Source organism: Somniosus microcephalus, chromosome 12 (assembly GCF_052327205.1).
Source record: "Somniosus microcephalus isolate GS21.2 chromosome 12, FLI_Smic_1.0, whole genome shotgun sequence".
In the NCBI taxonomy this organism is placed as follows: domain Eukaryota; kingdom Metazoa; phylum Chordata; class Chondrichthyes; order Squaliformes; family Somniosidae; genus Somniosus; species Somniosus microcephalus.
In genome coordinates, this window is record NC_140998.1 from 131,269,997 (window position 1) to 131,289,307 (window position 19,311).

At 48.7% G+C, this 19,311-nt stretch overlaps 1 protein-coding gene across 2 annotated transcripts in view; it reads left to right on the forward strand.

The window, feature by feature from the left end:
* The window catches only part of LOC147109531 (spectrin beta chain, non-erythrocytic 1-like), a 490,086-nt gene that overhangs the window by 303,994 nt on the left and 166,781 nt on the right, over positions 1-19,311 (forward strand). For both annotated transcript variants that reach the window (XM_086003569.1, XM_086003568.1), the window contains exons 16-18: positions 7,169-7,925; positions 11,391-11,593; positions 11,698-11,788. In XM_086003569.1, coding sequence (XP_085859695.1) covers positions 7,169-7,925; positions 11,391-11,593; positions 11,698-11,788 — 1,051 coding nt within the window. The remainder of the gene's footprint in view (positions 1-7,168; positions 7,926-11,390; positions 11,594-11,697; positions 11,789-19,311) is intronic.

Below are 19,311 nucleotides of genomic sequence, written 5' to 3' on the forward strand. Positions count from 1 at the left end.
CGCATGCGGCTGATCTGTCAAGCTGAAACCCGGAACTTGCGGGGCACTTCCGACCGTATCATTGAGGATGGGGCTGTTCATGGAGCCACCTTCTCCTGTTAGTTGTTTACTTGCCCACCACTATTCACGACTGGATGTGGCAGGACTGCAGAGCTTCTATCTGATCCGTTGGTTGTGGGATCGCTTAGCTCTGTCTGTAGCATGCTGCTTCCGCTGTTTAGCATGCATGTAGTCCTGTGTTTTGCTTCACCAGGTTGGCACCTCATTTTTTTGGTACGCCTGCTCTTCTACGCTCCTCACTAAACCAGGGTGGGTCCCTGGCTTGATGGTAATGGTAGAGTGAGGGATATGCTGGGTCATGAGGTTACAGATTGTGGTGGAATATAATTCTGCTGTTGTTGATGGCCCACAGTGCCTCATGGATATCCAGTTTTGAGCTGCTAGATCTGTTTTGAATGTATCCCATTTAGCACAGTGGTAGTGCCACAAAACGCGATGGAGTGTGTCCTCCGTGCAAAGACGGAACTTCGTCTCCACAAGGACTGTGCGGTGGTCACTGCTACCAATACTTTCATGGACAGATGCATCTGCAACAGGTAAATTGGTGAAGTCAAGTAGGTTTTTCCCTTGTGTTGGTTCTCTCACCACCTGCTGCAAGCCTAGTCTGGCAGCTATGTCCTTCAGGACTTGGCCAGCTCGGTCAGTAGTGGTGCTACCGAGCCACTCTTTGTGTTGGACATTGAAGTCCCCCACCCAGAAACATTCTGTGCCCTTGCTACCCTCAGTGCTTCTTCCAAGTGGTGTTCAACATGGAGGAGTACTGATTCATCAGCTGAGGGAGGGCAGTAGGTGGTAATCAGCAGGAGGTTCCCTTGCCCACGTTTGAGCTGATGCCATGAGACTTCATGGGGTCCAAAGTCAATGTTGAGGACTCCCAGGGACTCTCCCTCCCGACTGTATACCACTGTGCCGCCACCTCTGGTGGGTCTGTCCTGCCAGTGGGAAAGGGCATATCAAGGGATGGTGATGGAGGAGTCTGGGATGTTGACAGATTGGTGTGATTCTGTGAGTGTGATTATGTCAGGCTGTTGCTTGACTAGTCCGTGGGACAGCTCTCCCAATTTTGGCACAAGTCCCCAGATGTTGATGAGGAGGACTTTGCAGGATTGACTGGGCTGGGTGTGCCTTCGTCGTGTCCGAATCCGCTGCCTAGGTTTAAGCCGAGTGGTATGTCCGGTTTTATTCCTGTACTTTTTTGTAGCGGTTTGATACAACTGAGTGGCTTGTGAGGCCATTTCGGAGGGCAGTTAAGAGTCAACCACATTGCTGTGGGTCTGGAGCCAGACTGGGTAAGGACGGCAGGTTTCCTTCTCTAAAGGATGTTGGTGAGCCAGATGGGTTTTCCGACAATCCGTTAGCTTCGTGGTCACCATTACTGAAACTAGCGCTTAATTCCAGATTTATTTAACTAACTGAAATCAAATGAATTCAGTTAATTCACGTCTCCAGATTATTAGTCCAGGCTTCTGGATTACTTCTCCAGTAACATAACCACTATGCTACTGTACCCTTAGATGCACTGTCTGCATTAACAAATCTTAAACAATGATTATTTTAATTTTGCTGAAGGTACATTGTTGAGTTAGGCACCACTGCATTGCCCTGTAGCAGCTGTGTTACAACTTTCACTGTTAAGCAGTTGAAGAGCCAGGAAAATTGATCTCATAAGCAAGTCTATGAATAATTAATCGACTCTGCTTCCCTTGTCTAGATTTAGGGGAGGGGGGGGGAAATTCGGTATCGTCCTGTTTGGGGCGGTAACTTTTAAAAGTTGAAAAAATTAGCACCAGGCACTAATGTTTTTCAGCTGTTAAAAAATTTGGGGTTTGCGCTCCAGGAAGGAAGTGAAGCACTAAATCAAGCTCTCCACTTCCTTCCTGGAGCGCAGCAGGTGGGGTGGTAGGTGAGCAGTGCTGCACACTGGGCCGTGCAGCACTGCCGCGTTGGAAGGTTCCTTCCCTCCCTTAAAGGGAAGGTCCATCGCTGCAGGCTCTGCAAGGGGAAAACTTCCCTGGTCCCCAGCGGCAGCCACAATCTGGCCCGATCAACCCGATGCACTGCAGCAGAGTGCCAGGCTGATCGATCGCTGGCGAAGACAAAGGAAAAAAAAACTAGAAAGAGCATTTCAGAATCTCGGGGCGCTACCTGGGAAAATTGGCCGGGGGGTCAATTTTTCTCCCTAGCACTTTAAGTAGTATAAACACTATTATTTATCAGCTGTTAATGATTTGACTGACCTAAGGTGTTTTTGCATTGTGAGGTAAGTAATGAAAATTTAATGTTATAACACCTTGAAAAGCAGTGGTATTGAAGAGCTGGTAAAGTTCCATGGAGTACTGGGGGTTCAGTTCCCTGCACAGAGAGTTTCTAATTTCAGCACCAAACAGATGCTAAGACAGTCATCCACACTGTTCTTGCAGGCCTCCGTGAATATGGTTGGAGGGGAGAACTATCAGAGGTCTGGTGGCCCATTGCTTGCTCATCATCTTTGCTAACCTATGGTCTGAAGTATGAGATGACCTAGAAAGGGAAAATATAAAATTCCGTATCAAAAAAGCAAAGATATTGGGGGAGAAATTCGATTGTTAGCGCCACCGATTAACACCTAAAGAGGCCGAGAAGTGGGGCGCTAGCCAATTTCCAGGCGGGCGCAAGGCGCCTAGCCCCATATTGAGCATGCATTTAGCGCCGGCGCTAAATCTTAGCGCCCGCTCATGGGCGCAGGCTGATTATGACGTCATTTGAGTATGCAATGCCCTTTGGGCGCCCCGGACAGGAAATTCAGTGGCGTCCCCCTCCGTAGCGCCTGGCGCTAATAGTGACAGCTTACCTGGACCTTACCAAGTCACTCTCTGGCTGGAGGAGCGTTATTTAAAGGGGACTGGTGTGGTTTAAAAGCGGCAGCCATTTTTGGAGCACAACTTCCTCGAGAGCTACAAAGAGTTGCTGAGCTGCACACTGAGAGCCATTTGACCACTGAGCCAGCGCAGGCAGACGATCTTCAGCCTTCTGACTATCACCTTGCTGTTGGTGACCCTTGACAACGGGGAACCTTCCTGTGGGCACCTATTATGGGGGCTGCATTGGAGGGGAACGTCCTGCTGCTGAATCATCTGGAAAGGGCACTGAGACGCTGGGAGAGGGGGGCGGGCATGGCCAGATGGAGGAGGGCCAACAGACGTCGCCACAGCAGACCTTACGCTGGCAGGGTTTTCCGACAGCAGTTTTCCTACATGAACATGCCGGAGAAGCAGTGTGTCAGAAGGCTGCAATTTAGAAGGGAGGTGGTGACTGAGCTGTGCCAGCTGCTTCAGCCAGATCTGCAGCCTCAGATAAGGTGCAGGACATCTCTGTCGGTGGCTGAGAAGATGCCTGCTGGCCTGAACTTCTACGCGAGCGGCTCTTCTCAGGCTGCGCGTCAGAGGCTGATCAGAAGTAGCTTCTAGGCCCCTCTCACGGAATGCTTGCTGCCATTCCAAGAACAGGAATGGAACCGGTCTGATACCCCCAAGCCTGTGAAGGGCACGATGCATGTAAATAGAAGGCATGGCCATTGTAAATGAAGAAAGTGTTTCATTACACAAAATGTGGTTCCTTCAAACATGAGAAAGCTATGGCAACAGAAAGTAAAACTAATACACTGACACATAACTGGCTCTCACACCCGGGAGACTGTCCAAAACATAAATCACATTCCGACCATCTTCCTTGGCCTTGATTCCACTGCGCCAACCAAAGCATCCAATGCCCCATCAGTGAGGCGTTCCGCCCTCTGCCTCACCCTTTCCATGTCTTGCTAGGCTGGTGCGCCACAGGTAGGCTCCCACCGCTTTGAAGGCCTACAAGGCAGTGAGTGTGTCTGGTGATGCCAATTGACCTGCCCCTTTAAGAGCTGGCCGGCGCCAGTGTGTCTCAGGGAAAGTGATTATTGACAGCACCCTCGCAGCGCCCCGCCGCGGCGAAATTGGGTTGCGCCGCCGGGTTAGCGCCTTAAGAGTAGCATGCAGTGCCTGATTTAGCGCCACAATCACCTTTAGGGGTGCTGCAACCCAATATCGCGCTAGGTGGCGCTAAATTGCGCCTGGCGCTAAACTTTGTGCATCGCCAGGACTAGCGCCCCAAACGCAGCTATACCGAATTTCTAGGCCACTATTTCTTGGGATGCAATTTCATTCCAGAAATCAAATTTCTTTAAACATTCTGTACCGTACCTGTTTAGCTTGTATTATCTCTCACATTTACTTCATAAATGTTAATTGCCTCAAGGCTCAGTACATTATCAGTCTTGTTTGAGTACCAAGCATTTGTTTTGCTGGAAGGCGTGGTGAGGAAGGAGAAAATTCTGAACGAAACACAGATGAACACAAAAAAAAAAGAATTGCAGAATACTTTTACCTTCTGAAAAGTTTGACTCCACCCCAGAAAGATTTAGTTTTAGTTTTCTGCTATGTATTTTTACCCCAACCCCTTGCCTCCCACAACTCAATCAAGATTCGGAAGTTAATAAGTAGTGAACAAAGTTACTCTGTGATACAGCACCATGCAGTTCCAACATGTTGCACTCCGATGCCACCCCAAATGTTACCCTCTTTATTTTTCTAGTCTTCTCCAGTCAGGAGCACTGAACACCCTGAACCATGATACTTCTTCTTAATCAGTCCGTCGGAACCGAGGATGACTTGCTGCCACACTAAAAATGAGTTCTCAGGTGACTGATTAGTCCAATGCAGGACCTCTGTCACAGGTGGGGCAGACGATGGTTGAAGAGGCAGGTGGGTGGGGTGCTTGGGTTGACGTGCGCTCCTTCCACTGTTTGCGCTTGGCTTCTGCTTGCTCCCGGTGAAGAGACTCGAGGTGTTCGGCGCCTTCCCGGATGCTTCTCCTCCACTTTGTGCGGTCTTGGGCCAGGGATTCCCAGGTGTCAGTGGGGATATTGTACTTTTTCAAGGAGGCTTTGAGGGTGTCCTTGAAGCGTTTCCTTTGCCCACCTGGGTCTCTCTTGCCGTATCATAGCTCCGAGTAGAGCGCTTGTTTTGGGAGTCTCGTATCGGGTATGCAGACGATGTGGCCCATCCATCGGAGCTGATCGAGCATGGGCAAAGCTTCGATGCTGGGGATGTTGGCCTGAGCGAGAACACTGACGCTGGTGCGCCTATCCTGTCAATGGATTTGCAGGATCTTGCGGAGGCAGCATTGGTGGTACCTCTCCAGTGCTTTGAGGTGCCTGCTGTATATGGTCCATGTCTCTGAAGCATACAGGAGGGCGGGTATCACTACTGCTCTGTAGACCATGAGCTTGGTGCTGGGTTTGAGGTCCTGGTCTTCAAACATTCTCTTCCTCAGGTGACCAAAGGCTGCACTGGCACACTGAAGGCGGTGTTGGACTTCGTCATCAACATCTGCCCTTGTTGATAGTAGGCTCCCGAGGTATGGAAAGTGGTCCACGTCCAAGGCCTCGTCATGGATTTTGATAATCGGGGGGTAGTACTCTGTGGCGGGGGCAGGTTGGTAGAGGACCTTTGTCTTACGGATGTTTAGTGTAAGGCCCATGCTCTCGTATGCTTCGGTGAAGGTGTTGACAATGGTTTGGAGTTCGGCCTCAGAGTGTGCGCAGACGCAAGCGTTGTCTGCATACTGTAATGCGATGACAGAGGATGGGACGACCTTGGATCTGGACTGGAGGCAACGGAGGTTGAACAGTTTCCCGTTTGTTCTGTAGATTAGCTCTACTCCAGTGGGGAGCTTATTGAGGTTGAGATGGAGGATTGCAGCCAGGAAGATCGAGAAGAGCGTTGGTGTGATGACGCAGCCTTGCTTGACCCCGGTGCTGTTCCCAGCATTTTTCTTGTAGTTGGCGCGCGGTGAAGATCATGTCCATTGTGCCCCTTAGTGGGCGGAATCTGCATTGTGACTCTGGGAGGAGCTCTTCAGCCACTGGGAGAAGGCGATTGAGGAGGATTCTTGCGATGACTTTCCCTGTGGCAGACAGCAGGGAGACTCCTCTGTAATTACCGCAATCGGACTTGTCACCTTTCTTGAAGATGTTCACGATTACAGTGTCTCTGAGATCCCCTGGCATGCTCTCCTTCTTCCAAATAAGAGAAATGAGTTCTTGTATTCGCGCCATGTTTTAGCACCTCGGCGGAGATTCCATCTGCTCCTGAGGCCTTGTTGTTCTTCAGTTGTCAGATGGCCTTTTCAACCTCATGCTGGGCTGGGGTTGTGCTGAGGTGGTGGTGGGTAGCATGCTGCGGGATGGGGTTGAGGGCACTCCCGTCGGAGACAGAGTCTCGGTTAAGGAGATTTTCGAAGTGTTCCTTCCAGTGGGCACTGACTGCCTCTCTGTCCTTGATGAGTATGTCTCTGTTCTTGGCCCGCAGTAGGGTAGGACCTTGGGTGCTTGGGCCGTAGGTGGTCTTGACTGCGCTAAAAAATCCACGCACGTCATGGTTGTCGGCTAGCTGCTGGATCTCCTGCACTTTCTCCACCCACCATCTGTTCTTTAGGTCGCGAGTTTTTTGTTGGACCTCGGCCTTCAGGCATCTGCAGAGCTGCTTTCTTGCTCTCGAGTTCTGTTGCTGTTTCCAGATCAGGAATGCCTTGCGCTTGCAGTTTATTAGCTCCTGGATCTCCTGGCTGTTCTCGTCGAACAAGTCTTAGTGTTTCCTGGTCGAGTGACTGAGCGTCTCTTCACAGGTGCTGATTATGGAGGCCTTGAGTGCAGACCAAGTGCTGTGGACACTCTGTGTCTCTGAATCACTGGGAGTCGTCCGGTTGGTTGTGAGGCACAGGCTGAATAGGGCTTTCTTAGCAGGGTCTGAACCATGATACTGCCTGGTGAAAGATAGGCATGGGGAATGCTTGAGCCAATGTAAAATGACCATGTTGGATTGCCATAAATGACTAATCCCCAACCTAAAAAAGACAGAAATCAAAGCATAAACCAAAAGAAGTTTATGAAAATCATTTTGATTTATTGTTTTAAGCAAGTTTATTTACTGTGAAATTCCCCCTTTGAATTTTTGTGACAATTACCTAAAGATGCATAGATTATTTTCTGTTTGAGATGCATGTTTCTCCATGATAATAATGTTGGTGCTATTTACAGATGGTTGATGTTCCAGAAGTTGGTAGAGATGAAAAAGAACAATGTGGACTCTGCATTAAGTCTTCAGAATTATTGTCTCGAGTGTGATGAGACCAAAGTCTGGATCCGTGAGAAAACCAAACTCATTGAGTCAACTCAGGAGTTGGAAAGAGACTTAGTCGGTGTCATGGCCATTCAAAGAAAGTTATGCGGAATAGAGAGAGATCTGGCTGCCATTGAATCAAGGCTTCCGGAGTTGCAGAAGGAGGCCTATACATTGGCAGACGAGCATCCTAAGCATGCTACAGATATCTTGAATAGGCTTAAGGAAATCAATGATGTCTGGGATGAACTGAAACACACTCTTCAAGGTCGCGAGGAGTCGCTTGGTGAGGCCAGCAAACTGCAGAAATTCCTGCAAGATTTAGATGGCTTTCAGTTGTGGCTATCCAAATCACAAAAAGCTATTGCTTCTGAAGATGAGCCAAACTCCTTGCCCGAAGCAGAAACACTCCTCGGGCAACACAATGCCATAAAAAATGAGATAAATCGTTATGAGGAAGATTACCAGAAGATCAGAGACACTGGAAAAATGATAATACAGGGAGAAACAGACCCACAGTTTCAAATATTAGAGCAGCGATTGAAAGGATTGGACACTGGTTGGAATGAACTTCATCAGATGTGGGAAAACAGAAAGGATCTTCTCTCTCAGTCTCTTGAATATCAGCAGTTCCTTCGGGACAGCAAACAAGCAGATCGCATTCTCAGCAATCAGGTACTTGATTATTATCATAGCATGCAATAACTCTACAAGCTTCGTGTTAGTGTGAAGTGCTATCAGTTGCCCAGTGAAGCTAATCTTGTGTAGTATAAATTGGATGTTAAGGACCAAAATGACGCTGAAGCAAAGTAAAGTTAGAAAACTTAGGTCTGATGTTAAATCTTTAGTGTAAATGCACCCTTAGTCTTTTTTTGACTAACAAGACAAAATGGGATGCTGTTTATTTTTTGGGCATTCAAAAGAACGTTAAGGCTAGAGATCTTTTATTCATTTGGGCAGCGGAAATATGGTAGACATCAGAGCAAATTTTTTGGCATTTTGGGAATGCCTCTAATTGTAGAATATCACCCTTCAATGTATTGCATTTTATAAAGCAGGCCTTTGAGAATTTAATTAAGAGCATTTTGCACAGTACAGTCTTTTATGCTGGGATCTTGACTTGGGTGTATGTCTGAAAAAAAATTTCCCCAATGATTACAACTAAAAAAAAAATGATCTTAGATATTTAAAAACATTGGCCCAGAAATTCCAGAACGGGGCTTGCAGCGCGTGCAAGCCCCGTATTTACACTTACCCCGCGCTACTGACGATCAGCTCCAGGGACGCCTGGACTTGGTGAATGAAAAAGAAGAATCCTGGGCAGCGTATGACGTCACGCCGCCCAGGAGTGCAGCCAGCGCGAAGCCAGGAGCGTGCAGTGTAAGTGAGACACGCCCCTTGAGGTCTCAGTTTCACTGGACACGCCCCCAATGTTTCTGCCAAGCTGCTAGGCATTTTTACATGCAAAGCAGCAGTTTAAATAGGTTTTTGGAAGTTTTTTGAAGATTTTGGTAACTTTTATAAACTTTTTAAAATGTTTACATTATTTTGAGTAATCTGAAGTAGTTTTAAAGAGAATTAAAGCAATTTAAAGACTTTTAAAAGCCCTAAAAGAATTTTTTAAATTCCATTTATTTATTTAGCAATGTCGTCGTCATACGTGTCTTCACACTGTTCCCTTTGGGGAACTGTATGAAGTGGTGGAAGGATTTATGGCCGTGATTAACGCTCATTCCGTGACCGTAACCATCTTTGAACCAGCCATTAGGGCGGTTAGTCCGATGGCGGGAGGGTTTTACGGGCTCCCACAAGCTATACAAGGAGGGGGGGCCACCCACACCCACGGACGCAAATATCCCACTGGATGTCAACCCAGAATTTAGAGCCGGAGCTCCGACTCCACTTGCCGGGACTGTCTGGAGCGGGGTTCGAAACCCTACCCTGATCTGGCCCAGCGGCGGGGATCCTACCGCTATGACAAAGGCCCAGTCACGGGGAGGGAAAAGGCGCAGGAAACGTATGGGTGTCACCTTTTGTGCGGAGTGGGCCTTTTGCGTAGCAGTAAGCATCCCCGCCGCTGGGCCAGAAGGAGTAGGGTTTTGAACCCCACTCCAGACAGTCCCGGCAAGTGGAGTCGGAGTTCCAACTTTAAATTCTGGGTGGACATCCAGCGGGATACTTGCGTCCGTGGGTGTTGGTGCCCCCCCCCCCCCTCAGATGGGTTGTGGGAGCCCGTAAAACCCTCCCGCCATAGGACTAACCACCCTAATGGCTGATTCAAAGATGGCTACGGTCACGGAATGAGCGTTAATCACGGCCATAAATCCTTCCACCACTTCATACAGTTCCCCAAAGGGAACAGTGTGAGGATACGTACGATGATGACCTCTTGCGCAATGCACCTCCTTGGACCCTCAGTCGCAGATGCGAGGGGGCAAGTCGTGCAATTGTTAAATTTTTCATTTTATTGACATGTAAAATGTTGGCCGAGTAATTCCCTTCCAACTGCGCGAGTACGGTCGGGGTACTTACGCATCTGGCCGGATGAAATGCCGGTTTTCAGCATGCACAGTGCTTTTGGGGAAAACCAGCATTTCCTGTCCTCTGAACGAAGGGGTTTAGAGGCAGAACGCGTGCGACTGCACAGGCAGCGCGTGCGCAGTATAATTCGCCGCTTTCATTACTGCTTTCAGTGAGGTCAAGTCCTTACAACTTACACATGAAAAAAGCATGGGTACAGTTACTCCAGAGGCTGCGGAGGAAGATATTTCTTATCGTGGAGCTTCTGAAAGTATGTATGTCTGTATATATTCCTTTGCGTGTTATGTATATATTCCTTATGTGTATGAATGTATTATTTAATTATGACTTTCAGAGAAAGTAACTTATTTGAAAATCATAATTAAAAACATACATTCATACACATTAGTAAAGGAATATAAAACATACATACATATACGTAAAGGAATATATGTGGACATACATACATAACTCATTCTCACATTCCATTCACACAGCCACAATTGCTCCTTCTACCTACCGTTCTGAAAACCCTTTTTAAAAAAAAAAAAAAAAAAATTTTAACTTTAAAACTTACTTAAAATTTCTTAAAATAACTTCCCTCCCTTTCCCAAACAAAAATATTGCATTTCAGAAGCTCCACGATAAAATGTTTCTTCCTCCGCAGCCAATGAACCACTTTACACTTGCTTTTTTTAAGTGTAACTTCTGAGGACTTACGCTCACGGATTTCATGAATGAAATCTACGAAGTTCACTGTGCAAGCGCTGCCTGTGCAGTCGCACGCGCTCGAGGTCTGGAAATGCCGGCGTTCCCCGCATGCGCTGTTCATGCTGAACGCCGGCATTTCCAACGGCCAGATGCGTGAGTACCCCGAGCGCACTCACGCCTTTGGCCGCGAATTTCTGGCCCATTAACCAGGTTGGTTTTCTTCTGTTCTGCAATGCAGTGTTTGACCTCATCTTTAGGGCTAAAGGTAGTCATTTAGTCAAAAATAGGTGCTGCTGAATAAATTACATAAAGGCTGATAGTAAGATGAAAATAATTCCATTGCAATAAATTATTGCATTTTCTGATACTGTCTTTTATTACATATTATTCCCTTTGAACAAGCAACATTTATTTTTTTAAGTATCTAATTATTTTGACTTCATGGTCATAGATTTAACCACATGCCTCAGAAGTCACAGAGTTGTGGTGTTTATCTTTTAAATTTGGAATATGCTAATCTGTTATATGACATGGCAGGATTGAGCAATTATTGTAAGCATATTTATGAATAGCATGCATTTAACAAAAGCTTTAAAAGGAAAATCAGTGGGATGCGGGAATTAAAATACCCGGCCAAGTGTATAGTCTGGGCTGGGAGGAAAGGTCACTGGGCAGTTCTCTCACAGCTCTTGTGTGCCTTGTATCAGTTGGTTATATAGTGGCAATGGCAGACCTGGGAGCATCTTCATAATTGGTACAGACGACCTAAAGAGGGAAATTTAAATTGAGGGAAAGAGAAAGACAAATTTAATTAAGCTTTCAAGTCTAAAATGATTTATAAATGCAAATGGTAAATATTCATAAATGTTACCAAAAATGTTTTTGGATAAACTATGACATTTCCTATAGGAATACAGTTTAGTGCACGTTAAAATGCCAAATACACTGGAAGCAGCTGAAGGTGCTATCAAGAAACACGAGGATTTTGTGACAACCATGAATGCCAATGAACGCAAAATTATTGGGACAAACGAAGGAAGAGAAAAGCTCATCAATGATGGAAATACTTTTAAAGACAAGGTGCTTGACAAGATCAAATCTATCGACGAAAGGTAAAAAGTCAACATTTAGAGCACAGAGCTCACAGGATGTGTGGTTACAAGATGCTACTGGCTTTTGATGTTTCAGTTCTAAAGTGATTCTGTTGCTGCTCCAGGTACGAAAAGAATAAGAAACAGGCAAAAGAGGTGGCAGCGCATCTAAAAGACAACCGCGATCTTCAGCATTTCCTACAGAATTGCCAAGAGGTTTGTGACCATATCTGATTAACCCAGTAACGAAAAAGGATTAATTAGCAATCTTGTTGTACGAGGCCCCTTGGGTCGGAGCGATCATAATATGATCGAATTCTTCATTAAGGTGGAGAATGAAGTATTTGACTCAGAGACTAGGGTCCTCAATTTAAATAAAGGAAACTACGATGGTCTGAGGAGCGAGTTGGGTAGGATTGATTGGGGAATGGCACTCAAAGGGTTGACGGTGGATAGGCAATGGCAAACATTCAAAGACCGAATGGATGAGCTACAGAATTTGTTCATCCCAGTTTGATATGAGAGTAAGCTTGCAGGGAACATAAAAACTGACTAAAAGATTTTATAGATATGTGAAGAGAAAAAGATTGGTGAAGTCAAGCATAGCTCCCTTGCAGTCAGAATCAGGGCAATTTATAATGGGAAACAAAGAAATGGCAGACCAACTAAATTCATACTTTGGTTCTGTCTTCACAAAGGAGGACACAAATAACCTCCCAGAGATGCCGGGGAACATAGGGCCTGATGAAAGGGTGGAACTGAAAGAATTCAGTATTTGTAGGGAAATGGTGTTAGGAAAATTGATGGGCCTGATAATCTACATCCCAGGGTACTTAAGGAAGTGGCCCTAGAAATAGTAGATGCATTGCTGGTCATCTTCCAGAACTCGATAGACTCTGGAACAGTACCCATGGATTGGAGGGTAGCTAATGTTATCCCACTATTCAAAAAAGGTGGTAGAGAAAAAGCGGGGAATTATAGACCGGTAAGCCTGACATCGGTAGTGGGGAAAATGCTAGAATCTATTATAAAAGATGTAATAGCAGAGCACTTGGTAAGCAGTGACAGGATCGGACAAAGTCAACATGGATTTACAAAAGGTAAATCATGCTTGACTAATCTACTGGAATTTTTTGAGGATGTAACTGGTAAAATAGATAAGGGAGAACCAGTGGATGTGGTATATTTGGACTTTCAGAAGGCTTTTGATAAGGTCCCACATAAGAGACTAGCGTGCAAAATTAAGGCACATGGGATTGGGGGCAAGGTATTGACTTGGATAGAGAACTGGTTGGCGGACAGAAAGCAAGGAGTTGGAATAAACGGGTCGTTTTCCGAGTGGCAGGCAGTGACTAGTGGGGTACCGCAAGGATCGGTCCTAGGACCCCAGCTGTTCACAATATATATATTAATGATCTGGACGAGGGAATTGGATGTAATATCTCCAAATTTGCAGACGACACAAAGCTGGGTGGGAGGGTAAGCTGTGAGGAGGATGTGGTGAAACTCCAGTACGATTTGGACAGATTGGGTGATTGGGCAGTGATATACCTATCAATTCAGTTCATGAAAAGCGACGAGTTAAGTTAGTAACTATAGGTTTTTATTGGCTAAATAACAGAGCCCACCCTCGTGGGTGATCGGATCCAACAAGGAGGAATACCAGCCAGTCGACCACCTTTATACCTGGGCAAGCAGGCGGAGCCATGGGGCGGAGTCAGCTGTGGTCAGCCCAGGTATAACAGCGTGACAAGAGGTAACCTTGTGTAGTGATACAACAGTGTAAACAGTGATAACCATAGTGTAACGATATAAACAGTGATAACCACAGTGTAACGATAGTGAACGATAAAAGTGGTTTACCACATTCACCCCTTGTTTAAATTTGAGTCTGGCGGGGTGAAGTGCACTACCAGTTCGGGTATGTCAGTCTGTCCGGAGGCCTCGTAAGCCTTTCTGATCGGCGCAGCGGCGGCGGCGGTGATGCAGTATCCGATGTTAATGCTGGTGTCTGCGTGGTCGGCGAAGGCTCGTGGGGTTCCGGCATGCCGTCTACCTGGGCTGGATTTGGGGGGGTGGTGGGGGGTAACGGTGGTGTCTCAGGGATGCCCGAGGGTGCGAGGTCTCGTAAGGAGACTGTGTCCTCCCGCCCGTCTGGGTATGCCACATAGGCGTACTGGGGGTTGGCGCGCAGGAGGTCCACCCTCTCGACCAGTGGGTCCCTTTTATGGGCCCTCGCGTGCTTTCGCAGCAAGACGGGCCCCGGAGAAGTCAGCCATGTTGGTAGCGAGGTTCCCGTAGTCGACTTCCTGGGGAAAACAAACATTCGTTCATGGGGGGTGGCGTTAATGGCAGTGCAAAGCAGTGACCGGATGCAATGCAGCGCTGCCGGGTGGACTTCCCGCCAGCGAGAGGTTGGGAGGCCCTTAGACTTTAAGGCTAAGAGAACGGCCTTCCAGACAGTTGCGTTCTCTCTTTCCACCTGGCCGTTCCCTCGGGGGTTGTAGCTGGTGGTCCTGCTTGCAGCAATACCTCTCGCTAGTAGGAACTGGCGAAGTTCCTCGCTCATGAAGGATGAGCCCCGGTCGCTATGTATATAGTTCGGGAACCCGAACAGGGCGAAGAGGTCGTTCAGGCATTTGATGACCGTGGTACTGGTCATGTCTGGGCAGGGGAAGGCAAAGGGGAAACGGGAGTACTCATCAATAATGTTGAGGAAGTACACATTACGGTCAGAGGACGGGAGGGGCCCCTTAAAATCGATGCTCAAGCGCTCGAAGGGGCGGGTGGCCTTGATCAGGCTTGCTCTGTCCGGCCTAAAGAAATGCGGTTTGCATTCGGCACAGGTTTGGCAGTTCCTGGTCATGGTCCTGACCTCCTCGATGGAGTAGGGCAGGTTGCGGGCCTTAATGAAGTGGTAAAGTCTGGTGACCCCGGGGTGGCAGAGGTCGTTGTGGAGGGTCTGCAGTCTATCAATTTGCGCGTTGGCGCATGTACTTCGTGATAGCGCATCTGGGGGTTCGTTCAGTTTACCAGGCCGGTACAAGATATCATAATCATAGGTGGAGAGCTCGATTCTCCACCTCAAGATCTTGTCGTTCTTGATTTTGCCCCTCAGCTTGTTATTAAACATAAAAGCGACCGAACGCTGGTCGGTGAGGAGGGTAAATCGTTTGCCTGCCAGGTAATGCCTCCAGCGTCGTACTGCCTCCACGATCGCCTGGGCCTCCTTCTCGACCGAAGAGTGTCGGATCTCAGGGCCCTGGAGGGTCCTTGAGAAGAAGGCCACAGGTCTCCCCTCCTGGTTAAGGGTTGCAGCTAGGGTGAAGTCGGATGCATCGCTCTCCACTTGGAAAGGGATAGACTCATCCACCGCGTGCATTGTGGCCTTAGCAATGTCTCCCTTTATGAGGGAGAAGGCTGCGCATGCTTCTGCCGTCAGGGGGAAGGAGGTGGACTTCATGAGGGGTCTGGCTTTGTCCGCATAATTGGGCACCCATTGGGCATAGTAGGCGAAGAGCCCCAGGGTTCTCTTCAGCGCCTTTGGACAGTGGGGGAGGGGAAGCTCCATGAGGGGGCGCATTCTTTCGGGGTCGGGGCCGATGACTCCGTTCTCTACTACGCAGCCGAGGATGGCAAGACGCGTGGTGTTAAACACACATTTCTCCTTATTGTAGGTGAGGTTCAGCCGTTGGGTCGTACGGAGGAATCTCTCCAGATTAACATCATGGTCCTGCCGGTCGCGGCCGCAGATGGTGACGTTATCTAGATAAGGGAACGTGACATGCAGCCCGTTCTGGTCAACCATCCGGTCCATCTCCCTTTGGAAGACCGAAACCCCGTTGGTGACGCCAAAGGGAACCCTAAGGAAGTGGTAGAGGCGGCCATTCGCCTCGAAGGCGGTATACTGGCGGTCCTCAGGGCGGATAGGGAGTTGGTGGTAGGCCGACTTAAGGTCGATGGTAGAGAATACCCGGTACTGTGCAATCTGATTGACCATATCAGATATGCGGGGAAGGGGGTATGCGTCCAGCTGGGTGTACCGGTTTATGGTTTGGCTGTAGTCGATGACCAGGCGGTTTTTATCGCCGGTCTTAACGACTACGACCTGGGCACGCCAGGGGCTGTTGCTCCTCTCGATGATGCCCTCTTTCAGGAGACGCTGCACCTCGGAGCTAATAAAAGCTCTGTCCCCGGCGCTGTACCGCCTGCTCTTGGTAGCGACGGGTTTACAGTCGCGGGTGAGGTTGGCGAACAGGGAGGGGGGCAGGACCTTGAGGGTGGATAGGCCGCAGGTGGTACGCGGTGGGCGGTCTAAAAGCTGCTGGTTGTCGACTGTGAGTGGCGGGAGGGGTCCACCGTATGCCAAAGTGACACTTTGAAGGTGGGATTGGAAGTCCAGCCCTAGTAGGACGGCAGCGCAGAGCTGGGGCAGGACGAGAAGTTTTAAATTTTTATACTCCGTGCCCCTAACCGACAGGGTCACAACACAGTAGCCGCTGATGTCTGTAGAATGGGACCTCGACGCCATCGAGATCCGGTTGCGCGTTGGCCGGACAGTGAGGGAGTAGTGGCTCACCGTGTCTGGATGGATGAAACTCTCCGTGCTTCCGCTGTCGAACAGGCAGGTCGTGGCGTGGCCGTTTACTTTGATGTCCATCATGGACTTGGACAGGTGATGCGGGCGAGCTTGGTCAAGTGTGACGGAGGCTAGTGTATGGCTGAGTGAGCTGCTGTAGTCTGCGGGTGAGGCGGTGGTCGGGTCTGGAGACAAGGTGGCGGTCGAGTGTGGTGAACAAAATGGCGGTGCCCACGACGTTGAATAAAATGGCGGAGAAGATGGCCGCCCCCACAACTCACATGAGGCACTGCCGGCGTCGGTGGCCTTGATGAAAGATGGCCGCCCCCACAACTCGCATGAGGCACTGCTGGCGTCTGTGGCTTTCCCCCTGCAGGCCTTCGCGAAGTGGCCTTTCTTGTGGCAGTCGGAGCAGGTCGCGTTTCTTGCAGGGCGGCGCGCCCTCGGGTGTTTCGCCTGGCCACAGAAGAAGCAGCCGGCGGCCCGATCGCGGGGCTCCGATGTCGCAGCCGGTACCGGGGGTGGCGGTCCCGATCGGTTCCGGGACGCCGACGCTATGGTAGGTCCCAGAGGCGGCGGTGCGAGGGGTATTGCGGCCGGGGTCGGGCCCGAGTCCCAGGGTCGCGCAGCACAGTACCTGGAGTACGCCTCGAGGTCCCGATGGGCCACTTCCAGAGAGCGAGCGAGGGCTGCAGTTGTATTCAAGTCGAGGTCCTTTGATTCGAGCAGTCTTTGCCGTGAGTAGTCGGACCGAAGGCCTTTCACGAAGGCATCGCGGATATTCCCTTCAGTATTTTCTGCAGCCGTTACAGCTTTAAAGTCACAGTCCCTGCCGAGTGTTTGTAGCGCCCGTAAAAATTCATCTACAGACTCTCCTGGCTGTTGCGAGCGGGATCTTAGGAGATGTCTGGCATACATGGAATTTACAGGGCTCCGGTACTGCTCTTTCAGCAGGTTGAGGGCGTCCTCGTATGTAGCAAGGTCCCGGATGAATGCAAATACTTTAGGGCTCACCTGGGCGGTCAGAACTCTTAGTTTGGATCCCGGAGGCACGCCGGATTCTCCCAGGTAGGATTCAAAACAGCTCAGCCAGTGTTCGAAGTCGAGGGCTGAGTTCGCTGCCTGTGGGTTTAGATCCAGGTACGGCGGTCGGAGGGCTCGCAGCCAGGCCGGCTGCTGGGGCTGTTGTAGATGGCCGTTTGGCTGAGGCTGTACGTCTGGCTGGTCATTTGGCTGCTCCATTGAAGACATTTCAAAATTTAGCCAATAAAATTGATATACCTATCAATTCAGTTCATGAAAAGCGACGAGTTAAGTTAGTAACTATAGGTTTTTATTGGCTAAATAACAGAGCCCACCCTCGTGGGTGATCGGATCCAACAAGGAGGAATACCAGCCAGTCGACCACCTTTATACCTGGGCAAGCAGGCGGAGCCATGGGGCGGAGTCAGCTGTGGTCAGCCCAGGTATAACAGCGTGACAAGAGGTAACCTTGTGTAGTGATACAACAGTGTAAACAGTGATAACCATAGTGTAACGATATAAACAGTGATAACCATAGTGTAACGATAGTGAACGATAAAAGTGGTTTACCACAGGCAGAAACATGGCAAATGCACTATAATGTGGATAAATGTGAGGTTATCCACTTTGGTGGCATAAACAGGAAGGCAGATTATTATTTGAATGGCAATAGATTGGGAGAAGGGGAAGTGCAAAGAGACCTGGGTGTTCTTGTGCACCAGTCGCTGAAGGTAAGCATGCAGGTGCAGCAGGCGGTTAAGAAGGCAAATGGTATGTTGGCCTTCATAGCAAGAGGGTTCGAGTACAGGAACAAGGATGTCTTGCTACAGTTCTACAGGGCCTTGGTGAGACCGCACCTTGAGTATTGTGTGCAGTTTTGGCCGCCTTACCTGAGGAAGGACGTTCTTGCCATGGAAGGAGTGCAGCGAAGATTCACCAGGCTGATACCTGGGATGGCAGGAATGCCGTATGAGGAGAGATTGTGTCGATTGGGCTTATACTCACTGGAGTTTAGAAGATTGAGAGGGGATCTCATCGAAACCTATAAAATTCTGTCAGGCCTGGACAGACTAGATGCAGGAAGGATGTTTCTGATGGCCGGGGAGTCCAGAACCAGGGGTCATAGTCTAAGGATAAGGGGTAAGCCATTTAGGACTGAAATGAGGAGGAATTTCTTCACCCAGAGAGTGGTGAACCTGTGGAATTCTCTGCCACAGAGGGCGGTGGAGGCCAGTTCATTAAATATATTCAAAAAAGAGTTGGATATATTTCTTAAGGCTAAAGGGATCAAGGGATATGGGGAGAAGGCAGGGACCGGGTACTGAATTTGGATGATCAGCCATGATCTCATTGAATGGCAGAGCAGGCTCGAAGGGCCGAATGGCCTACTCCTGCTCCTATCTTCTATGTTTCTATGTAAATTTTATTTCAAGATTTATGCAGATAATAATTCAAGCTGCTTCTCATAAATAACTGCAATCATATTTTTAAATTCTATACCATCTGTTTAAAATGGTTGGCGCCCAGAGATCTTTGAATTTGAGTGTGACACAGTGCATGTGGAATGCAAACACGCCAAGCTATGGGATTGGGAGGTTGCAGGTTTGCACCCATGATTTCATATATGATGAAATAGAAACATAGAAACATAGAAGATAGGAGCAGGAGTAGGCCATTCGGCCCCTCGAGCCTGCTCCGCCATTCAATGAGATCATGGCTGATCATCCAAATTCAGTACCCTGTTCCTGCCTCCTCTCCATATCCCTTGATCCCTTTAGCCTTGAGAAAAATATCCAACTCCTTCTTGAATATATTTAATGAATTGGCCTCTACTGCCTTCTTTGGCAGAGAATTCCACAGGTTCACCACTCTCTGGGTGAAGAAATTCCTCCTCATCTCTGTCCTAAATGGCTTACCCCTTATCCTTACACTGTGACCCCTGGTTCTGGACTCCCCGACCATCGGGAACATCCTTCCAGCATCTAGTCTGTCTAGTCCTGTTAGAATTTTATACGTTTCGATGAGATCCCCTCATTCTTCTAAACTCCAGCGCGTACAAGCCCAATCGACCCATTCTCTCCTCATACGTCATTCCTGCCATCCCAGGTATCAGCCTGGTGAATCTTCGCTGCACTCC